The sequence below is a fragment of the Pleurodeles waltl genome, chromosome 5 (assembly GCF_031143425.1).
Source record: "Pleurodeles waltl isolate 20211129_DDA chromosome 5, aPleWal1.hap1.20221129, whole genome shotgun sequence".
Taxonomy (NCBI): domain Eukaryota; kingdom Metazoa; phylum Chordata; class Amphibia; order Caudata; family Salamandridae; genus Pleurodeles; species Pleurodeles waltl.
Genome location: NC_090444.1, coordinates 1,470,831,796 through 1,470,858,887, shown reverse-complemented (window position 1 = coordinate 1,470,858,887; position 27,092 = coordinate 1,470,831,796). Strand labels below are relative to the sequence as shown.

At 46.2% G+C, this 27,092-nt stretch overlaps 1 protein-coding gene across 2 annotated transcripts in view; it reads left to right on the top strand.

Moving 5' to 3' along the window:
• Nucleotides 1-27,092, top strand: part of PHF3 (PHD finger protein 3) — a 629,825-nt gene that overhangs the window by 15,393 nt on the left and 587,340 nt on the right. For both annotated transcript variants that reach the window (XM_069235742.1, XM_069235741.1), the window contains exon 2: nucleotides 16,143-16,408. In XM_069235742.1, coding sequence (XP_069091843.1) covers nucleotides 16,168-16,408 — 241 coding nt within the window. In that variant the 5' untranslated portion in view covers nucleotides 16,143-16,167. The remainder of the gene's footprint in view (nucleotides 1-16,142; nucleotides 16,409-27,092) is intronic.

Sequence of the window (27,092 nt, the reverse complement as noted above, 5' to 3'; positions counted from 1 at the left end):
CGCAGTTCGTGAGCTGTAAAGCCACGGCAAGGCACCAACCTCTTCACAGGCCATTCACACACCTTTCATACGTGACACACTCAAGACCATTCACACCGCCAGTCGAGGGCCCAGATGTACACCCTGGCAGAGTAAGACAGAAAAGAGTAATATTACTTCTCACAACCAGCTATTCCACATGTACGCACACATACAGATTGGATTTGGCATGAGGGTGAGGGAAGGTTCAGAGCGTAATATTTTATTAACAAGAGATTTTACAAAAATTAAATGCACTGTTAATGATTAAATGGTTAAAAACCTGAATCAGTGACTCGCAGCTCGTGAGCTGTAAAGCTGCAGCAAGGCACCAACCTCTTTCAGGCCATTCACACACCTTTCATATGTGACACACACAAGATCATTCACACTGCCAACCGTGAGCCCAGCACATTACAACACTCACATCAACAGACAGCACCATTTAAGGGCCCATCACTTTCATATGCCTGCATGACTGACACAGCAGTGTGTGTAGTGACCAACAAAAATTCACTACTCACACAACGCCAGCCAAGTGCCAGTCCCATGCACACCACCAACTAAGCACCAATCCACGCACACCTCCAGCCAAGCACCTCTCCACCCACACCTCCAGCCAAGCACCACTCCACCCACACCTCCAGCCAAACGCCACTCAATGCACACCGCCATCACTTTATTATTTTTTTTAAAACAAAAAAAACAAAACAATTGGAAGTAGATACAAAACTATAACTACAAACACAACAGCGCTAACTAAATAAAATGATACACACCATTCAGTTTACTTTTACGCTTACAGTGGCATTCAAAAACCTCTTGGGGGCACAGACTCTACATTTCATAGCAGGAAAGTTTTTTTTCCTTTTTTTTTTTTTTTTTTTTTTTTACTGTGGGAGGAATGGGATCAGGAAAGTGGCGATCTTTCAACCTAGCTGCATCCCCCACTATTGCTTCTCTAGGAACTCTTGCCAGTTCCACTACAACAAGGCTGCCTATCCCAGACTTTTGAAACTTAACAAATGTCATCCTTGACTCTGGAGAACAATCCTTGAATACAACAATGGGACTGGTAGACCCATCTGAAGACAGCGGCTGCTTCCTTATCAGGCCCATCAAAAAAGGTAAACCCAAGACCTTCAACTCATCCATATTTGAGGGAGCCCACTAGGTAGCTCTAGAATGGGGCTTAAGCCTGGCACTTTTGTCCCTCAAATCCTGTTCAGCATACAAATTAGTCTTCTCAACAATCTCATACAAAAATACATTGTCCATAAACAACTAAAAGAAATTTATAGGAAAAAAGTTTTCAGTATTCACTCTACACCCTGCAGCACCACTAAAGGCAGGCAACAATGGCTGCATCATGTTTGGGGCAACCCAGAGTCTAACACTTCCAATGGGAAGGCTTTTAGCCCCAGGCCGCAATCCAGATAGCTTTTGCTGCATTATTTGCACATCAGTGTCTTCCACTAAAAGTGGCATTTCATTCACACTGAGAGCGGCTTCATCAGATGATTCCACTGAGAGAGAAAATTAACTTCCAGAATCCTTGGCTTTCCTCCTCTGCCTCAGATGTAGAGTCAGTCTCATAATCACGGTCAGTGGAAGATTAAAAAAGCATATAAAAAAACATGATGAGCAGTCCGCCTGAGGCTAGCCAAAATCCTTACTTGAATGAGTAACTTGACAAACAAGTCAATAATATTCAACAATGTGTAAGTAATAAACAAGGTGTGGCTTGATCAAACAAAAAGTAAAACTACTGACATATCGCAATTGCAAGGTAAAGGCAATCAAATCAAAGCATACAAAGACCTATACACTGTAAATACCACTCACTTGCCAGAGACTGTTAGATTTTCCAACACCTACTCTACACTAGAAAGGAAAAACAAAATTATACACAAGACCGCACAATACACATTGTGCACAAATATCAGGAACATTTCACACACATTAAAACGGAAGCTAAATATGCTGCTATTATTACAACATTTCCAAATAACACATTTATGCAGGTCATTGATACTAATTTGGAGTAAACAGTACAAAAAAACAGTTTTCCAGCCACACCCATAGTCAGCCAAACAGCAGTCCACGCACACCGCCAACCATGCACCACTTCACGTACCACAAGGCAAGGGCCAGTCGACGAACACTACCTGCCAAGACCCACTACTAGCCCAGGGGGTCGCAGTCCTAAAAATGCATAAAAAATAAATCCATGGGGGCGAGTGGGTTTTGACTCGCCCACCGGGGGGGGGGGGGGGGGGCAGCTTGGCTGAAAAACGGCCGCTCAAACCCCCGGGGGGAGGGGAAGCGGGGAGAAACATGCATTGATAATGCCTCCCAGGGAGTGACCCTTGCCTAAGTGTAGGAAGTTGGCTCTGTATGTGCTATTTCAAAGTAAGGAATAGCATGCACAGAGTCCAAGGGTTCCCCTTAGAGGTAAAATAGTGGTAAAAGAGATAATACCAATGCTCTATTTTGTGGTAGTGTGGTCGAGCAGTAGGCTTATCCAAGGAGTAGTGTTAAGCATTTGTTGTACATACACATAGACAATAAATGAGGTACACACACTCAGAGACAAATCCAGCCAATAGGTTTTTGTATAGAAAAATATCTTTTCTTAGTTTATTTTAAGAACCACAGGTTCAAATTCTACATGTAATATCTCATTCGAAAGGTATTGCAGGTAAGTACTTTAGGAACTTTAAATCATAAAAATTGCATGTATACTTTTCAAGTTATTGACAAATAGCTGTTTTAAAAGTGGACACTTAGTGCAATTTTCACAGTTCCTGGGGGAGGTAAGTTTTTGTTAGTTTTACCAGGTAAGTAAGTCACTTACAGGGTTCAGTTCTTGGTCCAAGGTAGCCCACCGTTGGGGGTTCAGAGCAACCCCAAAGTCACCACACCAGCAGCTCAGGGCCGGTCAGGTGCAGAGTTCAAAGTGGTGCCCAAAACACATAGGCTAGAATGGAGAGAAGGGGGTGCCCCGGTTCCGGTCTGCTTGCAGGTAAGTACCCGCGTCTTCGGCGGGCAGACCAGGGGGGTTTTGTAGGGCACCGGGGGGGACACAAGCCCACACAGAAATTTCACCCTCAGCAGCGCGGGGGCGGCCGGGTGCAGTGTAGAAACAGGCGTCGGGTTCGCAATGTTAGTCTATGAGAGATCTCGGGATCTCTTCAGCGCTGCAGGCAGGCAAGGGGGGGATTCCTCGGGGAAACCTCCACTTGGGCAAGGGAGAGGGACTCCTGGGGGTCACTTCTCCAGTGAAAGTCCGGTCCTTCAGGTCCTGGGGGCTGCGGGTGCAGGGTCTCTCCCAGGCGTCGGGACTTAGGATTCAAAGAGTCGCGGTCAGGGGAAGCCTCGGGATTCCCTCTGCAGGCGGCGCTGTGTGGGCTCAGGGGGGACAGGTTTTGGTACTCACAGTATCAGAGTAGTCCTGGGGTCCCTCCTGAGGTGTTGGATCTCCACCAGCCGAGTCGGGGTCGCCGGGTGCAGTGTTGCAAGTCTCACGCTTCTTGCGGGGAGCTTGCAGGGTTCTTTCAAAGCTGCTGGAAACAAAGTTGCAGCCTTTCTTGGAGCAGGTCCGCTGTCCTCGGGAGTTTCTTGTCTTTTCGAAGCAGGGGCAGTCCTCAGAGGATGTCGAGGTCGCTGGTCCCTTTGGAAGGCGTCGCTGGAGCAGGATCTTTGGAAGGCAGGAGACAGGCCGGTGAGTTTCTGGAGCCAAGGCAGTTGTCGTCTTCTGGTCTTCCTCTGCAGGGGTTTTCAGCTAGGCAGTCCTTCTTCTTGTAGTTGCAGGAATCTAATTTTCTAGGGTTCAGGGTAGCCCTTAAATACTAAATTTAAGGGCGTGTTTAGGTCTGGGGGGTTAGTAGCCAATGGCTACTAGCCCTGAGGGTGGGTACACCCTCTTTGTGCCTCCTCCCAAGGGGAGGGGGTCACAATCCTAACCCTATTGGGGGAATCCTCCATCTGCAAGATGGAGGATTTCTAAAAGTTAGAGTCACTTCAGCTCAGGACACCTTAGGGGCTGTCCTGACTGGCCAGTGACTCCTCCTTGTTGCTTGCTTTGTTCCCTCCAGCCTTGCCGCCAAAAGTGGGGGCCGTGGCCGGAGGGGGCGGGCAACTCCACTAAGCTGGAGTGCCCTGCTGGGTTGTGACAAAGGGGTGAGCCTTTGAGGCTCACCGCCAGGTGTCACAGCTCCTGCCTGGGGGAGGTGTTAGCATCTCCACCCAGTGCAGGCTTTGTTACTGGCCTCAGAGTGACAAAGGCACTCTCCCCATGGGGCCAGCAACATGTCTCTGGTGTGGCAGGCTGCTGGAACTAGTCAGCCTACACAGACAGTCGGTTAAGTTTCAGGGGGCACCTCTAAGGTGCCCTCTGGGGTGTATTTTGCAATAAAATGTACACTGGCATCAGTGTGCATTTATTGTGCTGAGAAGTTTGATACCAAACTTCCCAGTTTTCAGTGTAGCCATTATGGTGCTGTGGAGTTCGTGTTTGACAGACTCCCAGACCATATACTCTTATGGCTACCCTGCACTTACAATGTCTAAGGTTTTGTTTAGACACTGTAGGGGTACCATGCTCATGCACTGGTACCCTCACCTATGGTATAGTGCACCCTGCCTTAGGGCTGTAAGGCCTGCTAGAGGGGTGTCTTACCTATACTGCATAGGCAGTGAGAGGCTGGCATGGCACCCTGAGGGGAGTGCCATGTCGACTTACTCGTTTTGTCCTCACTAGCACACACAAGCTGGCAAGCAGTGTGTCTGTGCTGAGTGAGAGGTCTCCAGGGTGGCATAAGACATGCTGCAGCCCTTAGAGACCTTCCTTGGCATCAGGGCCCTTGGTACTAGAAGTACCAGTTACAAGGGACTTATCTGGATGCCAGGGTCTGCCAATTGTGGATACAAAAGTACAGGTTAGGGAAAGAACACTGGTGCTGGGGCCTGGTTAGCAGGCCACAGCACACTTTCAATTGTAAACATAGCATCAGCACAGGCAAAAAGTCAGGGGGCAACCATGCCAAGGAGGCATTTCCTTACACAACCCCCCCCCAAACGAAAGAGGATGAGACTAACCTTTCCCAAGAGAGTCTTCATTTTCTAAGTGGAAGAACCTGGAAAGGCCATCTGCATTGGCATGAGCAGTCCCAGGTCGGTGTTCCACTATAAAGTCCAGTCCCTGTAGGGAGATGGACCACCTCAACAGTTTAGGATTTTCACCTTTCATTTGCATCAGCCATTTGAGAGGTCTGTGGTCAGTTTGAACTAGGAAGTGAGTCCCAAAGAGGTATGGTCTCAGCTTCTTCAGGGACCAAACCACAGCAAAGGCCTCCCTCTCAATGGCACTCCAACGCTGCTCCCTGGGGAGTAACCTCCTGCTAATGAAAGCAACAGGCTGGTCAAGGCCATCATCATTTGTTTGGGACAAAACTGCCCCTATCCCATGTTCAGAGGCATCAGTCTGCACAATGAACTGCTTAGAATAATCTGGAGCTTTTAGAACTGGTGCTGAGCACATTGCTTGTTTCAGGGTGTCAAAGGCCTGTTGGCATTCCACAGTCCAGTTCACTTTCTTGGGCATTTTCTTGGAGGTGAGTTCAGTGAGGGCTGTCACAATGGATCCATATCCCTTCACAAACCTCCTGTAATACCCAGTCAAGCCAAGGAATGCCCTGACTTGAGTCTGGGTTTTTGGAGCTACCCAGTCCAGAATAGTCTGGATCTTGGGTTGGAGTGGCTGAACTTGGCCTCCACCTACAAGGTGGCCCAAGTAAACCACAGTTCCCTGCCCTATCTGGCATTTGGATGCCTTGATAGAGAGGCCTGCAGATTGCAGAGCCTTCAAAACCTTCTTCAGGTGGACCAGGTGATCCTGCCAGGTGGAGCTAAAGACAGCAATATCATCAAGATAAGCTGTGCTAAAGGACTCCAAGCCAGCAAGGACTTGATTCACCAACCTTTGGAAGGTGGCAGGGGCATTCTTTAAACCAAAGGGCATAACAGTAAACTGATAATGCCCATCAGGTGTGGAGAATGCTGTTTTCTATTTGCTCCAGGTGCCATTTTTATTTGCCAGTACCCTGCTGTCAAGTCAAAGGTACTTAAGAATTTGGCAGCACCTAATTTATCTATGAGCTCATCAGCTCTTGGAATTGGATGAGCATCTGTCTTGGTGACAGAATTGAGCCCTCTGTAGTCCACACAAAACCTCATCTCTTTCTTTCCATCTTTGGTGTGAGGTTTGGGGACTAAGACCACTGGGCTAGCCCAGGGGCTGTCAGAGCGCTCAATTACTCCCAATTCCAGCATCTTGTGGACTTCCACCTTGATGCTTTCCTTAACATGGTCAGACTGTCTAAAGATTTTGTTTTTGACAGGCATGCTGTCTCCTGTGTCCACATCATGGGTACACAGGTGTGTCTGACCAGGGGTTAAGGAGAAGAGTTCAGGAAACTGTTGTAGGACTCTCCTACAATCAGCTTGCTGTTGGCCAGAGAGGGTGTCTGAGTAGATCACTCCATCTACTGTGCCATCTTTTGGGTCTGATGACAGAAGATCAGGGAGAGGTTCACTCTCTGCCTCCTGATCCTCATCTGTTACCATCAACAGATTCACATCAGCCCTGTCATGGAAGAGTTTAAGGCGGTTCACATGGATCACCCTCTTGGGGCTCCTGCTTGTGCCCAGGTCCACCAGGTAGGTGACCTGACTCTTCCTTTCTAGCACTGGGTAAGGGCCACTCCATTTGTCCTGGAGTGCCCTGGGAGCCACAGGCTCCAGAACCCAGACTTTCTGCCCTGGTTGGAACTCAACCAGTGCAGCCTTTTGGTCATACCAAAACTTCTGGAGCTGTTGGCTGGCCTCAAGGTTTTTGGTTGCCTTTTCCATGTACTCTGCCATTCTAGAGCGAAGGCCAAGTACATAGTCCACTATGTCTTGTTTAGGCTCATGGAGAGGTCTCTCCCAGCCTTCTTTAACAAGATCAAGTGGTCCCCTTACAGGATGACCAAACAGAAGTTCAAAGGGTGAGAATCCTACTCCCTTCTGTGGTACCTCTCTGTAAGCGAAAAGCAGACATGGCAAGAGGACATCCCATCTCCTTTTGAGCTTTTCTGGGAGCCCCATGATCATGCCCTTTAATGTCTTGTTGAATCTCTCAACTAAGCCATTAGTTTGTGGATGGTAAGGTGTAGTGAATTTATAAGTCACTCCACACTCATTCCACATATGTTTCAGGTATGCTGACATGAAGTTGGCACCTCTGTCAGACACTACCTCCTTAGGGAAACCCACTCTGGTAAAGATACCAATGAGGGCCTTGGCTACTGCAGGGGCAGTAGTCGACCTAAGGGGAATAGCTTCAGGATACCTGGTAGCATGATCCACTACTACCAGGATATACATATTTCCTGAGGGTGTGGGAGGTTCTAGTGGACCAACTATGTCCACACCCACTCTTTCAAAGGGAACCCCCACCACTGGAAGTGGAATGAGGGGGGCCTTTGGATGCCCACCTGTCTTACCACTGGCTTGACAGGTGGGGCAGGAGAGGCAAAACTCCTTAACCATGTTGGACATATTGGGCCAGTAGAAGTGGTTGACTAGCCTCTCCCACGTCTTGGTTTGTCCCAAATGTCCAGCAAGGGGAATGTCATGGGCCAGTGTTAGGATGAACTCTCTGAACAGCTGAGGCACTACCACTCTCCTAGTGGCACCAGGTTTGGGGTCTCTGGCCTCAGTGTACAGGAGTCCATCTTCCCAATAGACCCTATGTGTTCCATTTTTCTTGCCCTTGGACTCTTCAGCAGCTTGCTGCCTAAGGCCTTCAAGAGAGGGACAGGTTTCTTGTCCCTTACACAGCTCCTCCCTTGAGGGTCCCCCTGGGCCCAAGAGCTCAACCTGATAAGGTTCAAGCTCCAAAGGCTCAGTTCCCTCAGAGGGCAGAACTTCTTCCTGAGAAGAGAGGTTCCCTTTCTTTTGCTGTGTTGCAGTTGGTTTCCCAACTGACTTTCCTGTTCTCTTGGTAGGCTGGGCCATTCTTCCAGACTCCAGCTCTACTTGTTCACCCTGTGCCTTGCATTGTGCTCTTGTTTTCACACACACCAGTTCAGGGATACCCAGCATTGCTGCATGGGTTTTTAGTTCTACCTCAGCCCATGCTGAGGACTCCAGGTCATTTCCAAGCAGACAGTCCACTGGGATATTTGAGGAGACCACCACCTGTTTCAGGCCATTGACCCCTCCCCATTCTAAAGTAACCATTGCCATGGGATGTACTTTTCTCTGATTGTCAGCGTTGGTGACTGTGTAAGTTTTTCCAGTCAGGTATTGGCCAGGGGAAACCAGTTTCTCTGTCACCATGGTGACACTGGCACCTGTATCCCTCAGTCCCTCTATTCTAGTCCCATTAATTAAGAGTTGCTGTCTGTATTTTTGCATGTTAGGCGGCCAGACAGCTAGTGTGGCTAAATCCACCCCACCCTCAGAAACTAGAGTAGCTTCAGTGTGGACCCTGATTTGCTCTGGGCACACTGTTGATCCCACTTGGAGACTAGCCATACCAGTGTTACCTGGATGGGAGTTTGGAGTGGAACCTTTCTTGGGACAGGCCTTGTCTCCAGTTTGGTGTCCATGCTGTTTACAGCTATGACACCAGGCCTTTTTGGGATCAAAGTTTTTACCCTTGTACCCATTGTTTTGTGAAGAGGCTCTGGGCCCACCCTCCTGTGCAGGTTTTTGGGGGCCTGTAGAAGACTCTTTACTATTTTTAGTTTTGGTTGTCTCATCACCCTTCCCCTGGGGAGTCTTTGTGACCCCTTTCTTTTGGTCACCCCCTGTTGAAGTCTTGGACACCCTTGTCTTGACCCAATGGTCCGCCTTCTTTCCCAATTCTTGGGGAGAAATTGGTCCTAGGTCTACCAGATGCTGATGCAGTTTATCATTGAAACAATTACTTAACAGGTGTTCTTTCACAAATAAATTGTACAGCCCATCATAATTACTTACACCACTGCCTTGAATCCAACCATCTAGTGTTTTCACTGAGTAGTCTACAAAGTCAACCCAGGTCTGGCTCGAGGATTTTTGAGCCCCCCTGAATCTAATCCTATACTCCTCAGTGGAGAATCCAAAGCCCTCAATCAGGGTACCCTTCATGAGGTCATAAGATTCTGCATCTTGTCCAGAGAGTGTGAGGAGTCTATCCCTACACTTCCCTGTGAACATTTCCCAAAGGAGAGCACCCCAGTGAGATCTGTTCACTTTTCTGGTTACACAAGCCCTCTCAAAAGCTGTGAACCATTTGGTGATGTCATCACCATCTTCATATTTAGTTACAATCCCTTTAGGGATTTTCAACATGTCAGGAGAATCTCTGACCCTATTTATGTTGCTGCCACCATTGATGGGTCCTAGGCCCATCTCTTGTCTTTCCCTCTCTATGGCTAGGATCTGTCTTTCCAAAGCCAATCTTTTGGCCATCCTGGCTAACTGGATGTCCTCTTCACAGTGGCTATCCTCAGTGATTTCAGAGGTGTTGGTCTCTCCTGTGAGGGAACCAGCATCTCTGACTATTATTTTTGGAGTCAGGGTTTGAGGGACCCTGTTCTCCCTAGATAGGATTGGTAGGGGGGAATTGTCCTCCAAGTCACTATCCTCTTCCTCTGAGTTGCCACCCTCAGAGGGGTTGGCCTTTTCAAACTCTGCCAAAAGCTCCTGGAGCTGTATTTTGGTAGGTTTGGGGCCCATTGTTATTTTCTTTATTTTACAGAGTGACCTTAGCTCCCTCATCTTAAGATGGAGGTAAGGTGTGGTGTCGAGTTCCACCACAGTCACATCTGTGCTAGACATTTTGCTTCTAAAAGTTGGAATACTTTTTAAGAATCTACAACTGGTTCTAGAATCTAATTCAAACTTTTACAAACTTTTAAATTCTAAAAGAAATGCTAAACAGGATCTAACACAAGGCCCTAGCAGGTCTTTTAAGAATTTAGAAAACTTTTCAAATTGCAAAAATCAATTTCTAATGACAATTTTGGAATTTGTCGTGTGATCAGGTATTGGCTGAGTAGTCCAGCAAATGCAAAGTCTTGTACCCCACCGCTGATCCACCAATGTAGGAAGTTGGCTCTGTATGTGCTATTTCAAAGTAAGGAATAGCATGCACAGAGTCCAAGGGTTCCCCTTAGAGGTAAAATAGTGGTAAAAGAGATAATACCAATGCTCTATTTTGTGGTAGTGTGGTCGAGCAGTAGGCTTATCCAAGGAGTAGTGTTAAGCATTTGTTGTACATACACATAGACAATAAATGAGGTACACACACTCAGAGACAAATCCAGCCAATAGGTTTTTGTATAGAAAAATATCTTTTCTTAGTTTATTTTAAGAACCACAGGTTCAAATTCTACATGTAATATCTCATTCGAAAGGTATTGCAGGTAAGTACTTTAGGAACTTTAAATCATAAAAATTGCATGTATACTTTTCAAGTTATTGACAAATAGCTGTTTTAAAAGTGGACACTTAGTGCAATTTTCACAGTTCCTGGGGGAGGTAAGTTTTTGTTAGTTTTACCAGGTAAGTAAGTCACTTACAGGGTTCAGTTCTTGGTCCAAGGTAGCCCACCGTTGGGGGTTCAGAGCAACCCCAAAGTCACCACACCAGCAGCTCAGGGCCGGTCAGGTGCAGAGTTCAAAGTGGTGCCCAAAACACATAGGCTAGAATGGAGAGAAGGGGGTGCCCCGGTTCCGGTCTGCTTGCAGGTAAGTACCCGCGTCTTCGGCGGGCAGACCAGGGGGGTTTTGTAGGGCACCGGGGGGGACACAAGCCCACACAGAAATTTCACCCTCAGCAGCGCGGGGGCGGCCGGGTGCAGTGTAGAAACAGGCGTCGGGTTCGCAATGTTAGTCTATGAGAGATCTCGGGATCTCTTCAGCGCTGCAGGCAGGCAAGGGGGGGATTCCTCGGGGAAACCTCCACTTGGGCAAGGGAGAGGGACTCCTGGGGGTCACTTCTCCAGTGAAAGTCCGGTCCTTCAGGTCCTGGGGGCTGCGGGTGCAGGGTCTCTCCCAGGCGTCGGGACTTAGGATTCAAAGAGTCGCGGTCAGGGGAAGCCTCGGGATTCCCTCTGCAGGCGGCGCTGTGGGGGCTCAGGGGGGACAGGTTTTGGTACTCACAGTATCAGAGTAGTCCTGGGGTCCCTCCTGAGGTGTTGGATCTCCACCAGCCGAGTCGGGGTCGCCGGGTGCAGTGTTGCAAGTCTCACGCTTCTTGCGGGGAGCTTGCAGGGTTCTTTCAAAGCTGCTGGAAACAAAGTTGCAGCCTTTCTTGGAGCAGGTCCGCTGTCCTCGGGAGTTTCTTGTCTTTTCGAAGCAGGGGCAGTCCTCAGAGGATGTCGAGGTCGCTGGTCCCTTTGGAAGGCGTCGCTGGAGCAGGATCTTTGGAAGGCAGGAGACAGGCCGGTGAGTTTCTGGAGCCAAGGCAGTTGTCGTCTTCTGGTCTTCCTCTGCAGGGGTTTTCAGCTAGGCAGTCCTTCTTCTTGTAGTTGCAGGAATCTAATTTTCTAGGGTTCAGGGTAGCCCTTAAATACTAAATTTAAGGGCGTGTTTAGGTCTGGGGGGTTAGTAGCCAATGGCTACTAGCCCTGAGGGTGGGTACACCCTCTTTGTGCCTCCTCCCAAGGGGAGGGGGTCACAATCCTAACCCTATTGGGGGAATCCTCCATCTGCAAGATGGAGGATTTCTAAAAGTTAGAGTCACTTCAGCTCAGGACACCTTAGGGGCTGTCCTGACTGGCCAGTGACTCCTTGTTGCTTGCTTTGTTCCCTCCAGCCTTGCCGCCAAAAGTGGGGGCCGTGGCCGGAGGGGGCGGGCAACTCCACTAAGCTGGAGTGCCCTGCTGGGTTGTGACAAAGGGGTGAGCCTTTGAGGCTCACCGCCAGGTGTCACAGCTCCTGCCTGGGGGAGGTGTTAGCATCTCCACCCAGTGCAGGCTTTGTTACTGACCTCAGAGTGACAAAGGCACTCTCCCCATGGGGCCAGCAACATGTCTCTGGTGTGGCAAGCTGCTGGAACTAGTCAGCCTACACAGACAGTCGGTTAAGTTTCAGGGGGCACCTCTAAGGTGCCCTCTGGGGTGTATTTTGCAATAAAATGTACACTGGCATCAGTGTGCATTTATTGTGCTGAGAAGTTTGATACCAAACTTCCCAGTTTTCAGTGTAGCCATTATGGTGCTGTGGAGTTCGTGTTTGACAGACTCCCAGACCATATACTCTTATGGCTACCCTGCACTTACAATGTCTAAGGTTTTGTTTAGACACTGTAGGGGTACCATGCTCATGCACTGGTACCCTCACCTATGGTATAGTGCACCCTGCCTTAGGGCTGTAAGGCCTGCTAGAGGGGTGTCTTACCTATACTGCATAGGCAGTGAGAGGCTGGCATGGCACCCTGAGGGGAGTGCCATGTCGACTTACTCGTTTTGTCCTCACTAGCACACACAAGCTGGCAAGCAGTGTGTCTGTGCTGAGTGAGAGGTCTCCAGGGTGGCATAAGACATGCTGCAGCCCTTAGAGACCTTCCTTGGCATCAGGGCCCTTGGTACTAGAAGTACCAGTTACAAGGGACTTATCTGGATGCCAGGGTCTGCCAATTGTGGATACAAAAGTACAGGTTAGGGAAAGAACACTGGTGCTGGGGCCTGGTTAGCAGGCCACAGCACACTTTCAATTGTAAACATAGCATCAGCACAGGCAAAAAGTCAGGGGGCAACCATGCCAAGGAGGCATTTCCTTACACTAAGGATTCGGTCCCCTTAATAAACAAAGAAAAATCCCTGGTGGTATAGTTGATGGTTTTCTGCTCCACGATCGCGGGCCTCACCTGTGATCATGGAGCAGGAATTCATTCAAAACAGGCACGTCCCCCACCAGGGGAAGGACTTACCAAAAGTTTGTCCTCTCTCCTCAGCGCGCTGGAAGCATATGGCTTCCAGCGTGTCCCCAACAGCATAGGATGATGTTGGCGCACTGCGAGTGTGCCAACATCATTAGATCGGCGAGGGAAGGGTCGGCGTGGCAGCGAAAGCGCTTCTGCTGCCATCCCATGTGGGTGCCCCTTATTTAGCGGCCCATGAGGGGAGCGCCAGTGCTTCTTCCTTTAGCAGGTGCTTAAACATAATGGTTACGTCCTAAGCACAGGACAACCGCAACAGAGGATTTAACCATTACATCCATGGCACCCAAGGGGTCAAGGGCCTTGTTCGTAATAGTATTGTAGCAGACCTGCTGGGCCTGAAAATGTGTAAGGCACTACGCTCTCTAGGAGCTACATGTATGGTTACACTCTATTACTTTCTGATTCTGTTTTCATGTTGTTAAGCCCTATCTGGCGGACTGTATGGTTACATGATCATGTTTCTTACAAATGCAATTTTTATTATGGTGTCCCCTAGAGCTGTTCTGCGCATACAGTCAAGATGCTACAATATTCGTTGCACTCGAAAAGTCGCCCCATAATGTTTGCAGGACATTCCTTTTACAAAACATTTTTGTCCATAACTCACCGTGTGGTGGTCCTAGGTCAAAGGGACCTCCATCAAAATGTTAAGCACGACACATTCTTTCTGTTTAGGGCATCTCTCGGTCCCCATACTCGGTTGGAGTGGAACCCAAAACAATAACCATTCCCACCATTCAATGTCTTATTGAGTTCTCTCATGGCTGGAACTCTTGTTTTACAGCTGGGAGTAGTTTGTGTTTTAAGGGTCTTGTTTGTAATATCATGTAGGCCTGCTATGCCTGTAAATGTGTAATGCTGTATAGGGGCTATTTATATGGTTGCATTGAATTACTTTCTGCCATTCTGTTTTCATGTGGTTATGCTCTCTAGGGGCTGACTATATGGTTACAGGACAATGTTTCTTACAAATGTTATATTTATAGTGGTACCCTGTAGAGGCTTTTCTGAGCATTACAGTCAAGATACTGCAATATTCACTGCACTTGGAAACTCTCCCCATTATGCTTTGTGGGGCATTCCTTTTACAAAACATTTTGCCCATAACTCACCACACAATATGCTCTTTTTGTCCTACTCATCTTTTAGCCCCGACTTTCCCTCCAAAAGGGCAGGTTTGGTAAACACCCTACTCTGCTCCTCACCCCCTGAAACTGGTGTTTCTGTAGCACATCAGTACACCAGTGGAGAGACAGAGGTTATCAACCTAGCATGACCTTCATTACGACATATAGAAATATCATAAATGCTAGGGAACTTGTTAGTTGGTCCCATCCAATGGTCTACAGTAGTGGTTCCCAACCTGTGGTCCGGGGATCCTTGGGGGTCCGCAAAGCCTCCTCAGGGGGTCCGCGAATGCTTAAAAAATTTAACTAATCTTAACATATTAGGTTCCCAACTTCAAATAATGACTCTGTGGGGGGTCCCGGACTGCAAGAATGATTCAGTGGGGGTCCCTGGGTTCCAGTAATGATAAAGTAGGGGTCCACAGACGTTAAAAGGTTGGGAACCACTGGTCTACAGGTACCACACGGATTTTGATAGGTCTCGTCAATCACTTGTATTGTGGCATGGTTCATCATAGGAGATCTGCCCATGCAGTAGTAGGAATAGTACTACCACTGTGGACTCATCTGTGTTCTGTGAGTTCTTGATAAAGTGGTACTGGATAAAGACTAGGGACCAGGTCTAAAACTACTTTAGGTGATCTCACAAAGATTTTCCTTTATTAGTTGGGGAACCTTGGTATGATTAAAAACAGAAAAATGGATGATCTACAATGTATCATATATCTACTCATCATTTATGTTTTTGTTGTATATGTATAGCCAACGTGTTTCGTCCTTGTTCTTGCCACTGTGGCTCAACCAGCCTTTGTTAGTTGGAAAAGGACAAAATACAATCTATGTTACTTCATAATTAACAGTGACAACAATATCCTCAGTTTTTGACCTATAGTTTGTGACTACAAGGAGGTTCACCCTCGCCGTGGTGAAGACACCTCATTAACGCAAACTAGGGGTGAGTTGAATGAGTAGTTTTTTACACATTCATGAACACCTGTCTTGGATGCACAACTATTTCCAGTGTGCTTTAGTCACATAATCAGCACAGAGCTCTTCCCACAGTTCTGGCTTGATATTTACAGTATCTACAAGTAAATTGGTTGTTGTCCTTGTATACATATTCTTTGCAGTGGTCACATGTATTCCTTTTACAGATTTAAAATTGTACATGACAAGTTATGAAAGCCATTGCCTTATCTACTAGTGTGGTCTCTGTGTGTTAGACAGGCAGCGTACATCAAACTGCTGACAAAGGCTGGTTGACTCATAGGGCAATAGCAAGGTTGAAACATTTCGGCGAGAACAATACAATAAAAACATAAATGAGTGGATAGACGATACATTGTATATCACCTACTATCTATTCCTCTGTTTTTAATCCTATCATGGTTATCCAACTAATAAAGGAAAATTGCCATATTCCTAAGGTATTTTTTAGATCTGGTTCCTTGTCATTATCCAGTACCACTTTATCCAGAATTTCTGGAGCACTGCTTAGTTCTTGTGTTGGTTAAATTTATATCACGGTGTGGATAGGTCGGCTATGATGAAGAATGCCACAGTACAAGTTGGTGACGTGATCTATCCAGATATCTTTGATACCATTAGACCATTGGATGGGACCCACTGACAGTTGTCCATTCCCTACCATTCGTTTCTTTAGCCTAAAAAAAGTGAAACATCCAAACTCCTCTTACTGCACTGGCATCTGAACCACTATTTACCAGGTTTCTGTGGAAGTCATACACAGCAAGGTCATGTGAGGTGCAAACATTAACTTCTTTTCCACTTTCTTAATACAGGCCTTAAGGGACAAGGAATTTCAGAAGCCTCTAGGTGGAGAGAGAACATTCTCTGAGATATAAATAATTTGCACTAATGTAGACTGGTTCATATCTCACATTTAGTTCTTAGATACTGTCTAATATACATTTCTTTAAATGCAGGAGATTGTTTCTTCTTTCTTGCTTCAGGATGTAATACACATTTCTTTTTTCTCCTTTTTGTTATTTACAGATCTGAAGGGTGCACAGAGTTCTTAATGGATATAGTTGACTCATTTAACCACTTAATTCCAGAAAACTTAGATGATGCCCTATTTCTTGGGTCTAATCTGGAGAGCGAAGGCTGTGATGAATTTATTTCAAGTGACAATGCCATAGAAGATTCACTGAAAAACATGCTTAGTGACAAGGACCCTATGCTAGGATCTGCAAGTACGCAATTCTCTTTGCCTGTTTTGGATGGCAGTGATCCTAATTTCCAACTAGCATGTTCAACAGGTAAATACCATTTTTGTTTTGCTTATTGCTGCTGTTGACCTGTACACTTTCAATGTTAAGATGTGTACCCAAAAATGTAACATGCATGATAAAATAATCTTCTCCCTCTGTTCTTCCTCCCCCACCTGAATCTTGTTCACCATTCCTCTCTCCACCTTGTTAAATTAAAGCAATGAATCAAGAATGAAGGAGCAGCCTAAAAGAATGTCGGTTCCTTTTTAGGTATTTCTTACCAAACAGCGCAAGCTGTCTGGTTGAAAAACGCCTATTGTGAGCTTACCAAGAACTTTTAGTGAGTTTGTATCCAGCTGATTGCTCACAATTGGTTGGCTTCATTGTCATTCATTTGCTTGTTTCTTATTTAAAGTGTTGACTTGTCCGACTTCTTCGTTATCCCTCCCACCTCCACGCAGGAACATAGTCTGTTTTCCATCCCTTGGCTTAGTTGACTTTTATTCTTCCACTGCTCGTTTTTAAGGTACTACCTTTTAATTTTTGCTTATGTACTCTATGATAGTGCATGCATTTTCCAGCTCTCTCCCTCATGTGCTTGACCTCCCACACCAAATATGTGTTGCTGTCTCCATTGCATAGTAGACTCTCGCTTCGCCCTCGCCAGTCCTTTCGAGCCCTATGTTGCTTTCTTGCTTGTGTGCTTCTCCCCCATCTCTGTAGTGCTCTTGCTTGTGTGTTGCTTTTCCACTCTGCTTTCCAGTCCTCATTGCATCCACCTCCACACCCGCTTTCTGAATGACCCTCCACTTTTTTAAAATTTCACCTTTTTAATTATTTGTTTATGGCAGGCCCAGACAACAAATTGCAGCCAGCCTCTCCTTCTTAAAAATAACTTTTGCACTACATTTATTTAATTATATTTTTGTATTTACTGATCTGCCTCGGATTAATGAATTAAAAAAAAATGGTGCCTGTGTCATGGCATCATGCATGCATGAATGCACTTCTTTTCCTATTTCTTTCGGCTTTGGTGCACAGCACCATGCCCAGTCTATACAATATTGTTCACGGGCATTTGCAAAGCCAGTAGGTCCCAAACGCAAGAACAATTGGCTTTGCTAATGCTTGATCTTATAAAGCCTTGGTAGTCCGACATAAAGAAACCTAATGTTCCTGTGAATATTGCGTTTGTGTTTTAAAAGGAATACATTGGTTTTACTTTGCTTTCGTGTTTTTCTTCCTTACCTTTTGAATTTTTTATACCCCAACACACAATAACTTCAAACAAGCATACTCTTCTGTGTTAACGTAGTTGCAACATGGGTTAGTGTAATGCAGATTCATTTTCAAGTTTGCTGTGATCTTACAGTTAAATGTAAAAAATAATTATCTACTACTTTGCCTTTTATGTTGGTTGCTAATGTAGCATCTCATACCCTATGAAAATGGTGGTGCAAGTCTTTACAAGGTGGCATGGTACAACAATAAAACATGTATTAATCAGTAATAAAATATTAATTAAGGTCATCATGGCATTAGTGAAATGTTTATAATACATGTTCATGAAAGTCAGGTAGGAGTGTTGGGTGCCGATTAGAAAATGTCTTTTAGAAAGTGCTGTCCTTTTTTAATGAGCATTGGCAAAGCCAGCAGGTCTAGAGCTATTGGCTTTGGCAATGTGTTTGGCTTTGGCCATGTTGTACACCTCTGTGGCTGCCGTTCAGCATGGCTAAAAGTTAGTGGTACAGAGGAGAGTGGAGTGGCATAGAGTGTTGAGTGTTGAGCATTGGAGTGACGTAGAGTGGACTAATGTAGAATGCACTAGCGTAGAGTGCAGCAGCCTAGAATTCAGCAGCATACAATGCAGCAGCGTAGATTAGAGTGTTGCATAATAGAGTGACGTGATGTGGAGTGTTGCAGAGTAGAACGCAGTAGAGCAGAGCAGAGTAGAGTTTTGTAGCGTGCAGTGGTGTAGAGTGGTGCAAAGTAGAGTGGACTGATGTAGACTGCATTGGAGTAGAGTGTTGCAGAGAATAGTGATGTAGAGTACAGCAGCACAGAATTCTGCAGTGGAGAGGCATAAATTAGATTAGTGCATAGTAGAGAGCAGAGTAGAGTGGCATAGAGTGCATTGGTGTAGCTTGCAGTGATGTAGAGTACAGTAGATGGCATAGAGTGCAGTGGCATAGAGTGGAGTAGAGTCCAGTGCTGCAGAGTGGCGTAGAGTGCAGTTGTGCTGCAGAGTGCAGTGGCGTACAGTGCAGTAGAGCAGAGTGGCAAAGAGTGCAGAGTAGAGTGACAGTGCAGTGGTATAGAGTGGCGTAGACTACAGTGGTGCTGTGGCGTGGAGAGACCAGTGGTTTAGAGTAGATTGGCATAAAGTGGAGTGGCACAGAGTGAAGTAGAGTGGATTAGAGTGCAGTAGCGTAGAGCAGATTGTTTTAGAGTAGAGTGAAGTGGCATAGAATGGAGTGGTGCAGAGTAGAGTGCATGGAGTAATGGCATAAAGTGGTGTAGAGTGCAGTGGTGCAGAGTAGATTAGAGTGATGTACAGTGGATTGGCATAGAGTGCTGGGGTGTAAAATGTAGTAGTACAGAGTAGAGTGCATTAGCACAAAGTACAGTGTTGTGTAGTGCTTACACTAGAGTGGCGTAGAGTACGTTGGCATAGAGTAAAGTAGTGTAGAGTAGAGCTGTGTGGAGTTGTGTAGAGTGCAGTGGGACAGATTGCAGTGGCATGATGTAAGGTGGAGTGGAGTGGAGTACGCATTGTGTGGTAGTACACTGCCATTATAGACAAAACATTTTCATTTCAAATGACCATTACATTTGCACATACTAATACAATTTCACTGCACACAAACAATAATGTGTGGAAATGGTATCACCTAGTTTGTGTTTATTTGCTTTTATCATTTTAACCCCTTCGTTGCCAGGCCCTTTCCACCTCAGGTGCCAAGCCTTTTTGTTTTGGATATTTGTGGCAGTTTGCGCTTAAGCCCTGTGAGGAAATGCCTCCTTGGCATGGTTACCCCCTGACATTTTGCCTTTGCTGATGCCAAGTTATGATTTGAAAGTGTGCTGGGACCCTGCTAACCAGGCCCCAGCACCAGTGTTCTTTCCTTAAACTGTACCTTTGACTCCATAATTGGCACAACCCTGGCATCCAGGTAAGTCCCTTGTAACTGGTACCCCTGGTACCAAGGGCCCTGATGCCAGGGAACGTCTCTAAGGGCTGCAGCATGTCTTATGCCACCCTGGGGACCCCTCACTCAGCACATACACACTGCTTGCCAGCTTGTGTGTGCTGGTGGGGAGAAAATGACTAAGTCGACATGGCACTCCCCTCAGAGTGCCATGCCAACCTCACACTGCCTATGGCATAGATAAGTCACCCCTCTAGCAGGCCTTACAGCACCTAAGGCAGGGTGTACTATACCACAGGTGAGGGCATAGGTGCATGAGCACTATGCCCCTACAGTGTCTAAGCAAAACCTTAGACATTGTAAGTGCAGTGTAGCCATAAGAGTATATGGTCTGGGAGTCTGTCAAACACGAACTCCACAGTACCATAATGGCTACACTGAAAACTGTGAAGTTTGGTATCAAACTTCTCAGCACAATAAATGCACACTGATGCCAGTGTGCACTTTATTGTAAAAATTCACCCAGAGGGCATCTTAGAGATGCCCCCTGAATACCTACCCGACTTCTAGTGTAGGCTGACCAGTTTCTGCCAGCCTGCCACACACCATACATGTTGCTGGCCACATGGGGAGAGTGCCTTTGTCACTCTGTGGCCAGGAACAAAGCCTGTACTGGGTGGAGGTGCTTCTTACCTCCCCCTGCAGGAACTGTAACACCTGGCGGTGAGCCTCAAAGGCTCACCCCCTTTGTTACAGCGCCACAGGGCATCCCAGCTAGTGGAGATGCCCGCCCACCCGGCCACTGCCCCTACTTTTGGCGGCAAGGCTGGAGGAGATAATGAGAAGAACAAGGAAGAGTCACTCCCCCCCTAAGGTGTCCTGAGCTGAGGTGACTCTTACTTTTAGAAATCCTCCATCTTGCAGGTGGAGGATTCCCCCAATAGGGAGGAGGCACAAAGAGGGTGTAGCCACCCTCAGGGCCAGTAGCCATTGGTTACGGCCCTCCCAGACCTAAACACACCCCTAAATTGAGTATTTAGGGTCTCCCAGAACAGAGGAAGATAGATTCCTGCAACCTAAAGAAGAAGAAGGACTGCTGACCTGAAGCCCTGCAGTGAAGACGGAGACGACAACTGACTTGGCCCCAGCCCCACCGGCCTGTCTCCCTACTTCTAAGAAAACTGCAACAGCGACACATCCAACAGGATCCAGCGACCTCTGAAGCCTCAGAGGACTACCCTGCATCTAAAGGACCAAGAACTCCCGAGGACAGCGGCTCTGTTCCAAAGAAACTGCAACTTTGCAACAAAGAAGCAACTTTTAAAGACCACACGTTTCCCGCCGGAAGCGTGAAACTTTCCACTCTGCACCCGACACCCCCGGCTCGACCTGCAGAAAACTAACTCTACAGGGAGGACTCCCCGCCGACTGCGAGCCCGTGAGTAGCCAGAGACGACCCCCCTGAGTCCCCACAGCGACGCCTGCAGAGGGAATCCAGAGGCTCCCCCTGACCGCGACTGCCTGCTTCAAAGAACCCGATGCCTGGTAAACCCACTGCACCCGCAGCCCCCAGGACCTGAAAGGATCTGACCTCCAGTGCAGGAGCGACCCCCAGGCGGCCCTCTTCCTAGCCCAGGTGGTGGCTACCCCGAGGAGCCCCCCCCCCCCTTGCCTGCCTGCATCGCTGAAGAGACCCCTGGGTCTCCCATTGAAATCTATTGCGAACCCGACGCCTGTTTGCACTCTGCACCCGGCCGCCCCTGTGCCGCTGAGGGTGTACTTTCTGTGCTGACTTGTGTCCCCCCCGGTGCCCTGCAAAACCCCCCTGGTCTGCCCTCCCTCCGAAGTCGCGGGTACTTACCTGCTAGCAGGCTGGAACCAGGGCACCCCTATTTCCATTGAAGCCTATGCGTTTTGGGCACCACTTTGACCTCTGGAACCTGACCGGCCCTGAGCTGCTGGTGTGGTAACTTTGGGGTTGCCCTGAACCCCCAACGGTGGGCTACCTAGGACCCAACTTTGAACCCTGTAAGTGCTTTACTTACCTGAAAAACTAACAACGACTTATCTCCCCTAGGAACTGTTGAATTTTGCACTGTGCCCAATTTTAAAATAGCTTATTGCCATTTTTGCCAAAACTGTACATGCTATTGTGATGATTCAAAGTTCCTAAGATACCTGAGTGAAATACCTTTCATTTAACGTATTGTTTGTAAATCTTGAACCTGTGGCTCTTAAAATAAACTGTCTTTGAGTGTTTGTTCCTCATTAATTGCCTGTGTGTGTACAACAAATGCTTAACACTACCCTTTAATAAGCCTAATGCTCGACCACACTACCACAAAATAGATCATTAGAATTATCTCTTTTTGCCACTATCTTACCTCTAAGGGGAACCCTTGGACTCTGTGCATGCTATTTCTTACTTTGAAATAGTACATACAGAGCCAACTTCCTACATACATGTTATCACCATCTTAGCCTATTTCTAGGCAGATGATATTTAACATAATTCATGCAGCTGGTAAGCATTCAATACAGATCCGTTCTAAGGCTGTCATGAAATGGATCCATGATCCTAATACACTATGTTTCATCAATTATATACACACACATTCAACAAAGCCCAATAAAGTCTGCATTGTAATTGCAATTCAGCATGTCATATCTTAGCCTAATGGCTGATTACATACATCCATTTAGCATCTGAAGAAAATGATTAAAAGGTGTGTTGGATATTGATGCAAAAAGCATACATACTATCATATTTCCAATAATAAAATATACCAACATATTCGCACGAAAACAAATGTACATTTCTATTTGTTTATGCCAAGATCTTACATGCAGTGGTGCAAATACACTGTATCTATGAACAAAGTTAATGCTGCCCTTTGATATAAATCTCATCATAAGAACACATTAATGCCTTCTTTAGTATTTTTGTTTGTATGGGATTTTTATTTGTAGTGTCATAATTAAACAAACCTCAATGCATCCCATACACAGCTTTCTGTCTTCACCTGGTTTATTTTTATTTTCCTAATATATGCCAGCAACCTTCACATCCAGAGTCTTGCTTTTGTGTTTTTCTGAAGAAATTAAGTGCCACTACATACTTAACATCAACTACATCAGTGGCCCGTAAGTGCTCCAGTATATGTATCTTCATGGATCTTACTGTACTCCCAATATGGATGAGCCTGCAGGAGAAAATAAGGGCATACTCTGCATGATTTGTTTTGCACTGATTCATACTCCTGATTTCGAACATTTTATTGTGCTGTACAATCTTGTACCTGTCTATATTACATCCCAAATCTCATATCTGCCGGTATCTGATAGTAAAACCTTTCAAATATGAACTTAGCTAATTGTCTTTTTTTTTATTTTTTGCAATAGAATGACTCTGAATGACCATATCCTAAATCAGGTGGACCTACTTGTATCCCTTTGTGGAATAACTAGTGTCATCTTTATCAGGAACACATCTTAAAATTTTAAAATGTCTACTTAGTCTTTTACAAATCATCATTCTTTTTGGAATATACTTAGATATAAATATACATTTAGGTCCACTCTCCTTTCTTACCCATGCTCTTAAGACCATATAGATTGTCCCTTTTACAACTTCAGCTTTAGATTTGGCTCTTGAAAGAATATCTTGTATGTAACTGCTTTCTAGAAAATGAATTTCCCTTCTGTTTCCTCCTCAGTGTCCCTTATAGTAGACCCATTCTGGGATGCTGTGAAAATCTCTCCATATGTAATATTCAAAATAAGTCTTGATGGATGACAACTACATGGCTGGAGTATGGAATTTATGAAACACGTATAATGTTAATTACTTGATGCATGCAATTCTGAATTCAGAAACAAAGATTTACAAGTAGATTCTTAAGTTATAGTTTTTATTTAGCTCTGTCATATAATGGTTGAGGTTGTTGATGCCCCTTCCCTAATTAGGAGGAGATTTAAAGTTTAATTCCATCATTGCTCTGTTTCTCAGGATTTTGAGGAAGGTGTTGTGATGTGATTAATGGTGTAAAAGGTCACTGATAATTAGAGTAGGACCTGGAGGAAGGAATTTCTTTTATCAAAGAAACAAAAAACATCATTCCAATTCTTATTTTGAGCAAAGCTGTTTCAGTTCTATTACCAATGATTGTTACTGGTGTAGGCCTGTAGCTAAACATCATTCCAGGATCTTTGAAAGGGTTGTCGAGCACATCTGGTTCTGTAGTTCTTGGGTACATCTAGGTCTGGTGTTGGCTTATTAAGAAGGCGTATATAGTACCCTATCTTAAGGGAATCTGGTAGAGAGTCTAGCTCAGGTAGGAGTTGATGATTTGTAGCTGCTCAGAATATTTGAGTGATTGATCTTTGACTGGAGTGGGTGGGATGGGATCTGAAATTAAGTTTGATACTTTTTTTGTATTTGGGATGGACATTTTCAGCATCTCTGAGCTAATGGACACTGAAGGCACTTCATGTGACTGCAGCATTCTTGGTGAAGTTGGTGGTTCTCTTTTGTTAGTAGAGGGTGAGAGTTTGGCTGTATATCCCTAATTAACCAGATTTTGTTGGACAATTGGGAACCTAGGGCACTATATTTAGATTGCCTGCTAGGAGGTGAGGCAGCTTATGTGTTGCGATGCTACATGATCTGAAAGAATTATGTGGAGTGGTTTGGTGCATGTCTTTATCATTCTCAGAATGGAGGGTTTAACATTGTATATGGTTCTTATATACGATTTGCTGACAGTTTGGAGTTTGAGAAGGTGGACAAATGTAGGAAATTTTCTCCGCCTTTGTGTTCTCTTGTGTTTTCTTTTGATTGAAGTTTGTTCACATCGTTTTGCAGTGTGAATCTTTTATGGATTCACATACCATGCATTACTCCACCATCTAGTGGTTGGGTCCAGAACTCTCCTGTTTTAGTATCTTGTTGGCTAACATCATCTTAGGTGCATTCTGAAAGCTTCCCTTGGAATGCATTCCTCCCCATTGCTTGCCATTAGCTTTGTGGTTTGTAACTCACATTTACTTGCTTTCTATTTGCTGATTCTGTTTTTTAGTCTCTCCAGCTTGAATTCATCTCTTTCCTTGTCCAAACCCTATTTACTCCATTTCTCCACCAGCACTGAATTTCCGGTAACAGGCTTTTAAATCTTATTCTCCTGTTGTCACATTTGCTGTCAACTCTGGCTACTCACGGGCTCGCAGTCGCCGGGGAGTCCTCCCTGTAGAGTTAGTTTTCCGCAGGTCGAGCCGGGGGCGTCGGGTGCAGAGTGGAAAGTCTCACGCTTCCGGCGGGAAACGTGATCTTTAAAAGTTGCTTCTTTGTTGCAAAGTTGCAAGTTGTTTGAACAGGGCCGCAGTCATCGGGAGTTTCTAGGTCCTTTTAGATGCAGGGTAGTCCTCTGAGGCTTCAGAGGTCGCTGGACCCTGGGGGACGCGTCGCTGGTGCAGTTTTTCTCGAAGTGGGGAGACAGGCCGGTAGGGCTGGGGCCAAAGCAGTTGGTATCTCCGTCTTCTCTGCAGGGCTTCAGGTCATTAGTCCTTCTTCGTCTTCAGGTTGCAGGAATCTGTTTTCCTCGGTTCTGGGTGCCCCTAAATACTGAATTTAGGGGTGTGTTTAGGTCTGGGGGGATAGTAGCCAATGGCTACTAGCCCTGAGGGTGGCTACACCCTCTTTGTGCCTCCTCCCGGTGGGGAGGGGGTCACATCCCTAATCCTATTGGGGGAATCCTCCATCTGTAAGATGGGGGAATCCTCCATCTGTAAGATGGAGGATTTCTAAAAGTCAGAGTCACCTCAGCTCAGGACACCTTAGGGGGACTGGCCAGTGACTCCTCCTTGTTTTTCTCATTATCTCCTGCGGCCTTGCCGCCAAAAGTGGGGGCAGTGGCCGGAGGGGCAGGCATCTCCACTAGCTGGGATGCCCTGTGGCGCTGTAACAAAGGGGGTGAGCCTTTGAGGCTCACCGCCAGGTGTTACAGTTCCTGCAGGTGGAGGTGAGAAGCACCTCCACCCAGTTCAGGCTTTGTTCCTGGCCGCAGAGTGACAAAGGCACTCTCCTCATGTGGCCAGCAACATGTCTGGTGTGTGGCAGGCTGTTAAAACTAGTCAGCCCACACTGGAAGTCGGGTATGTTTTCAGGGAGCATCTCTAAGATGCCCTCTGGGTGTATTTCACAATAAAATGTACACTGGCATCAGTGTGCATTTATTGTGCTGAGAAGTTTGATACCAAACTTCACAGTTGTCAGTGTAGCCATTATGGTGCTGTGGAGTTTGTTTTTGACAGACTCCCAGGCCATATACTCTTATGGCCACCCTGCACTTACAATGTCTAAGGTTTTGCTTAGACATTGTAGGGGCATAGTGCTCATGCACCTCTGCCCTCGCCTGCTAGAGGGGTGACTTATCTATGCCATAGGCAGTGTGAGGTTGGCATGGCACCCTGAGGGGAGTGCCATGTCGACTTAGTCATTTTCTCCCCACCAGCACACACAAGCTGGCAAGCAGTGTGTCTGTGCTGAGTGCGGGGTCCCCAGGGTGGCATAAGACATGCTGCAGCCCTTAGAGACCTTCCCTGGCATCAGGGCCCTTGGTACCAGGGGTACCAGTTACAAGGGACTTACCTAGGTGCCAGGGTTGTGCCAATTGTGGAGACAAAGGTACAGTTTAGGAAAAGAACACTGGTGCTGGGGCCTGGTTATCAGGCCTCAGCATACTTTCAAATCATAACTTGGCATCAGCAAAGGCAAAAAGTCAGGGGGTAACCATGCCAAGGAGGCATTTCCTTACAAGTATTGAACATCTTTTACTTTGAACACCAATACTTGCACACTCTTACAAATAGATACACATCCACATTTATGTGTAGCCACACACATACTAACACATGCTCATATAATCTTATGAACACTCACAAACCAACATATATCTAACATGTACATTGTCTCACAGACGCACACACCCCCACCCCTAAACATTCAGAAATCCTTATAACATGAAGTGCATACACACATAAAAAACTGCAAAAAGTAAACCAGCGTGCATGCCCACATACAATGAATTGTACAGACATTGTTTAAAACAAACACCAACCTAGTCAACACACATACGTAATTAAACATACACAAGCACCACTGAAACACAATACAGAATGACACATTCACCCCACTTGAGGACACAGATATGTGTAAAACTACACAAGCACCCTCCCCCCCATGTACCTCACATCTTTATTTTGTAGAATGGTCATTATAGGCTATGGTTCATAAATTTATATTACTGCACACCCTGCATTTTTGCAAATTGTAAAAATTAATGCTTCTAAGGTTTGGGCCTTGTATTTATATGCTCAAACCCACTCTTGAAGTGTTTCTCCACTTTAAAGGCACCTATGGGTATACAGGGAGTGCAGAATTATTAGGCAAATGAGTATTTTGACCACATCATCCTCTTTATGCATGTTGTCTGACTCCAAGCTGTATAGGCTCGAAAGCCTACTACCAATTAAGCATATTAGGTGATGTGCATCACTGTAATGAGAAGGGGTGTGGTCTAATGACA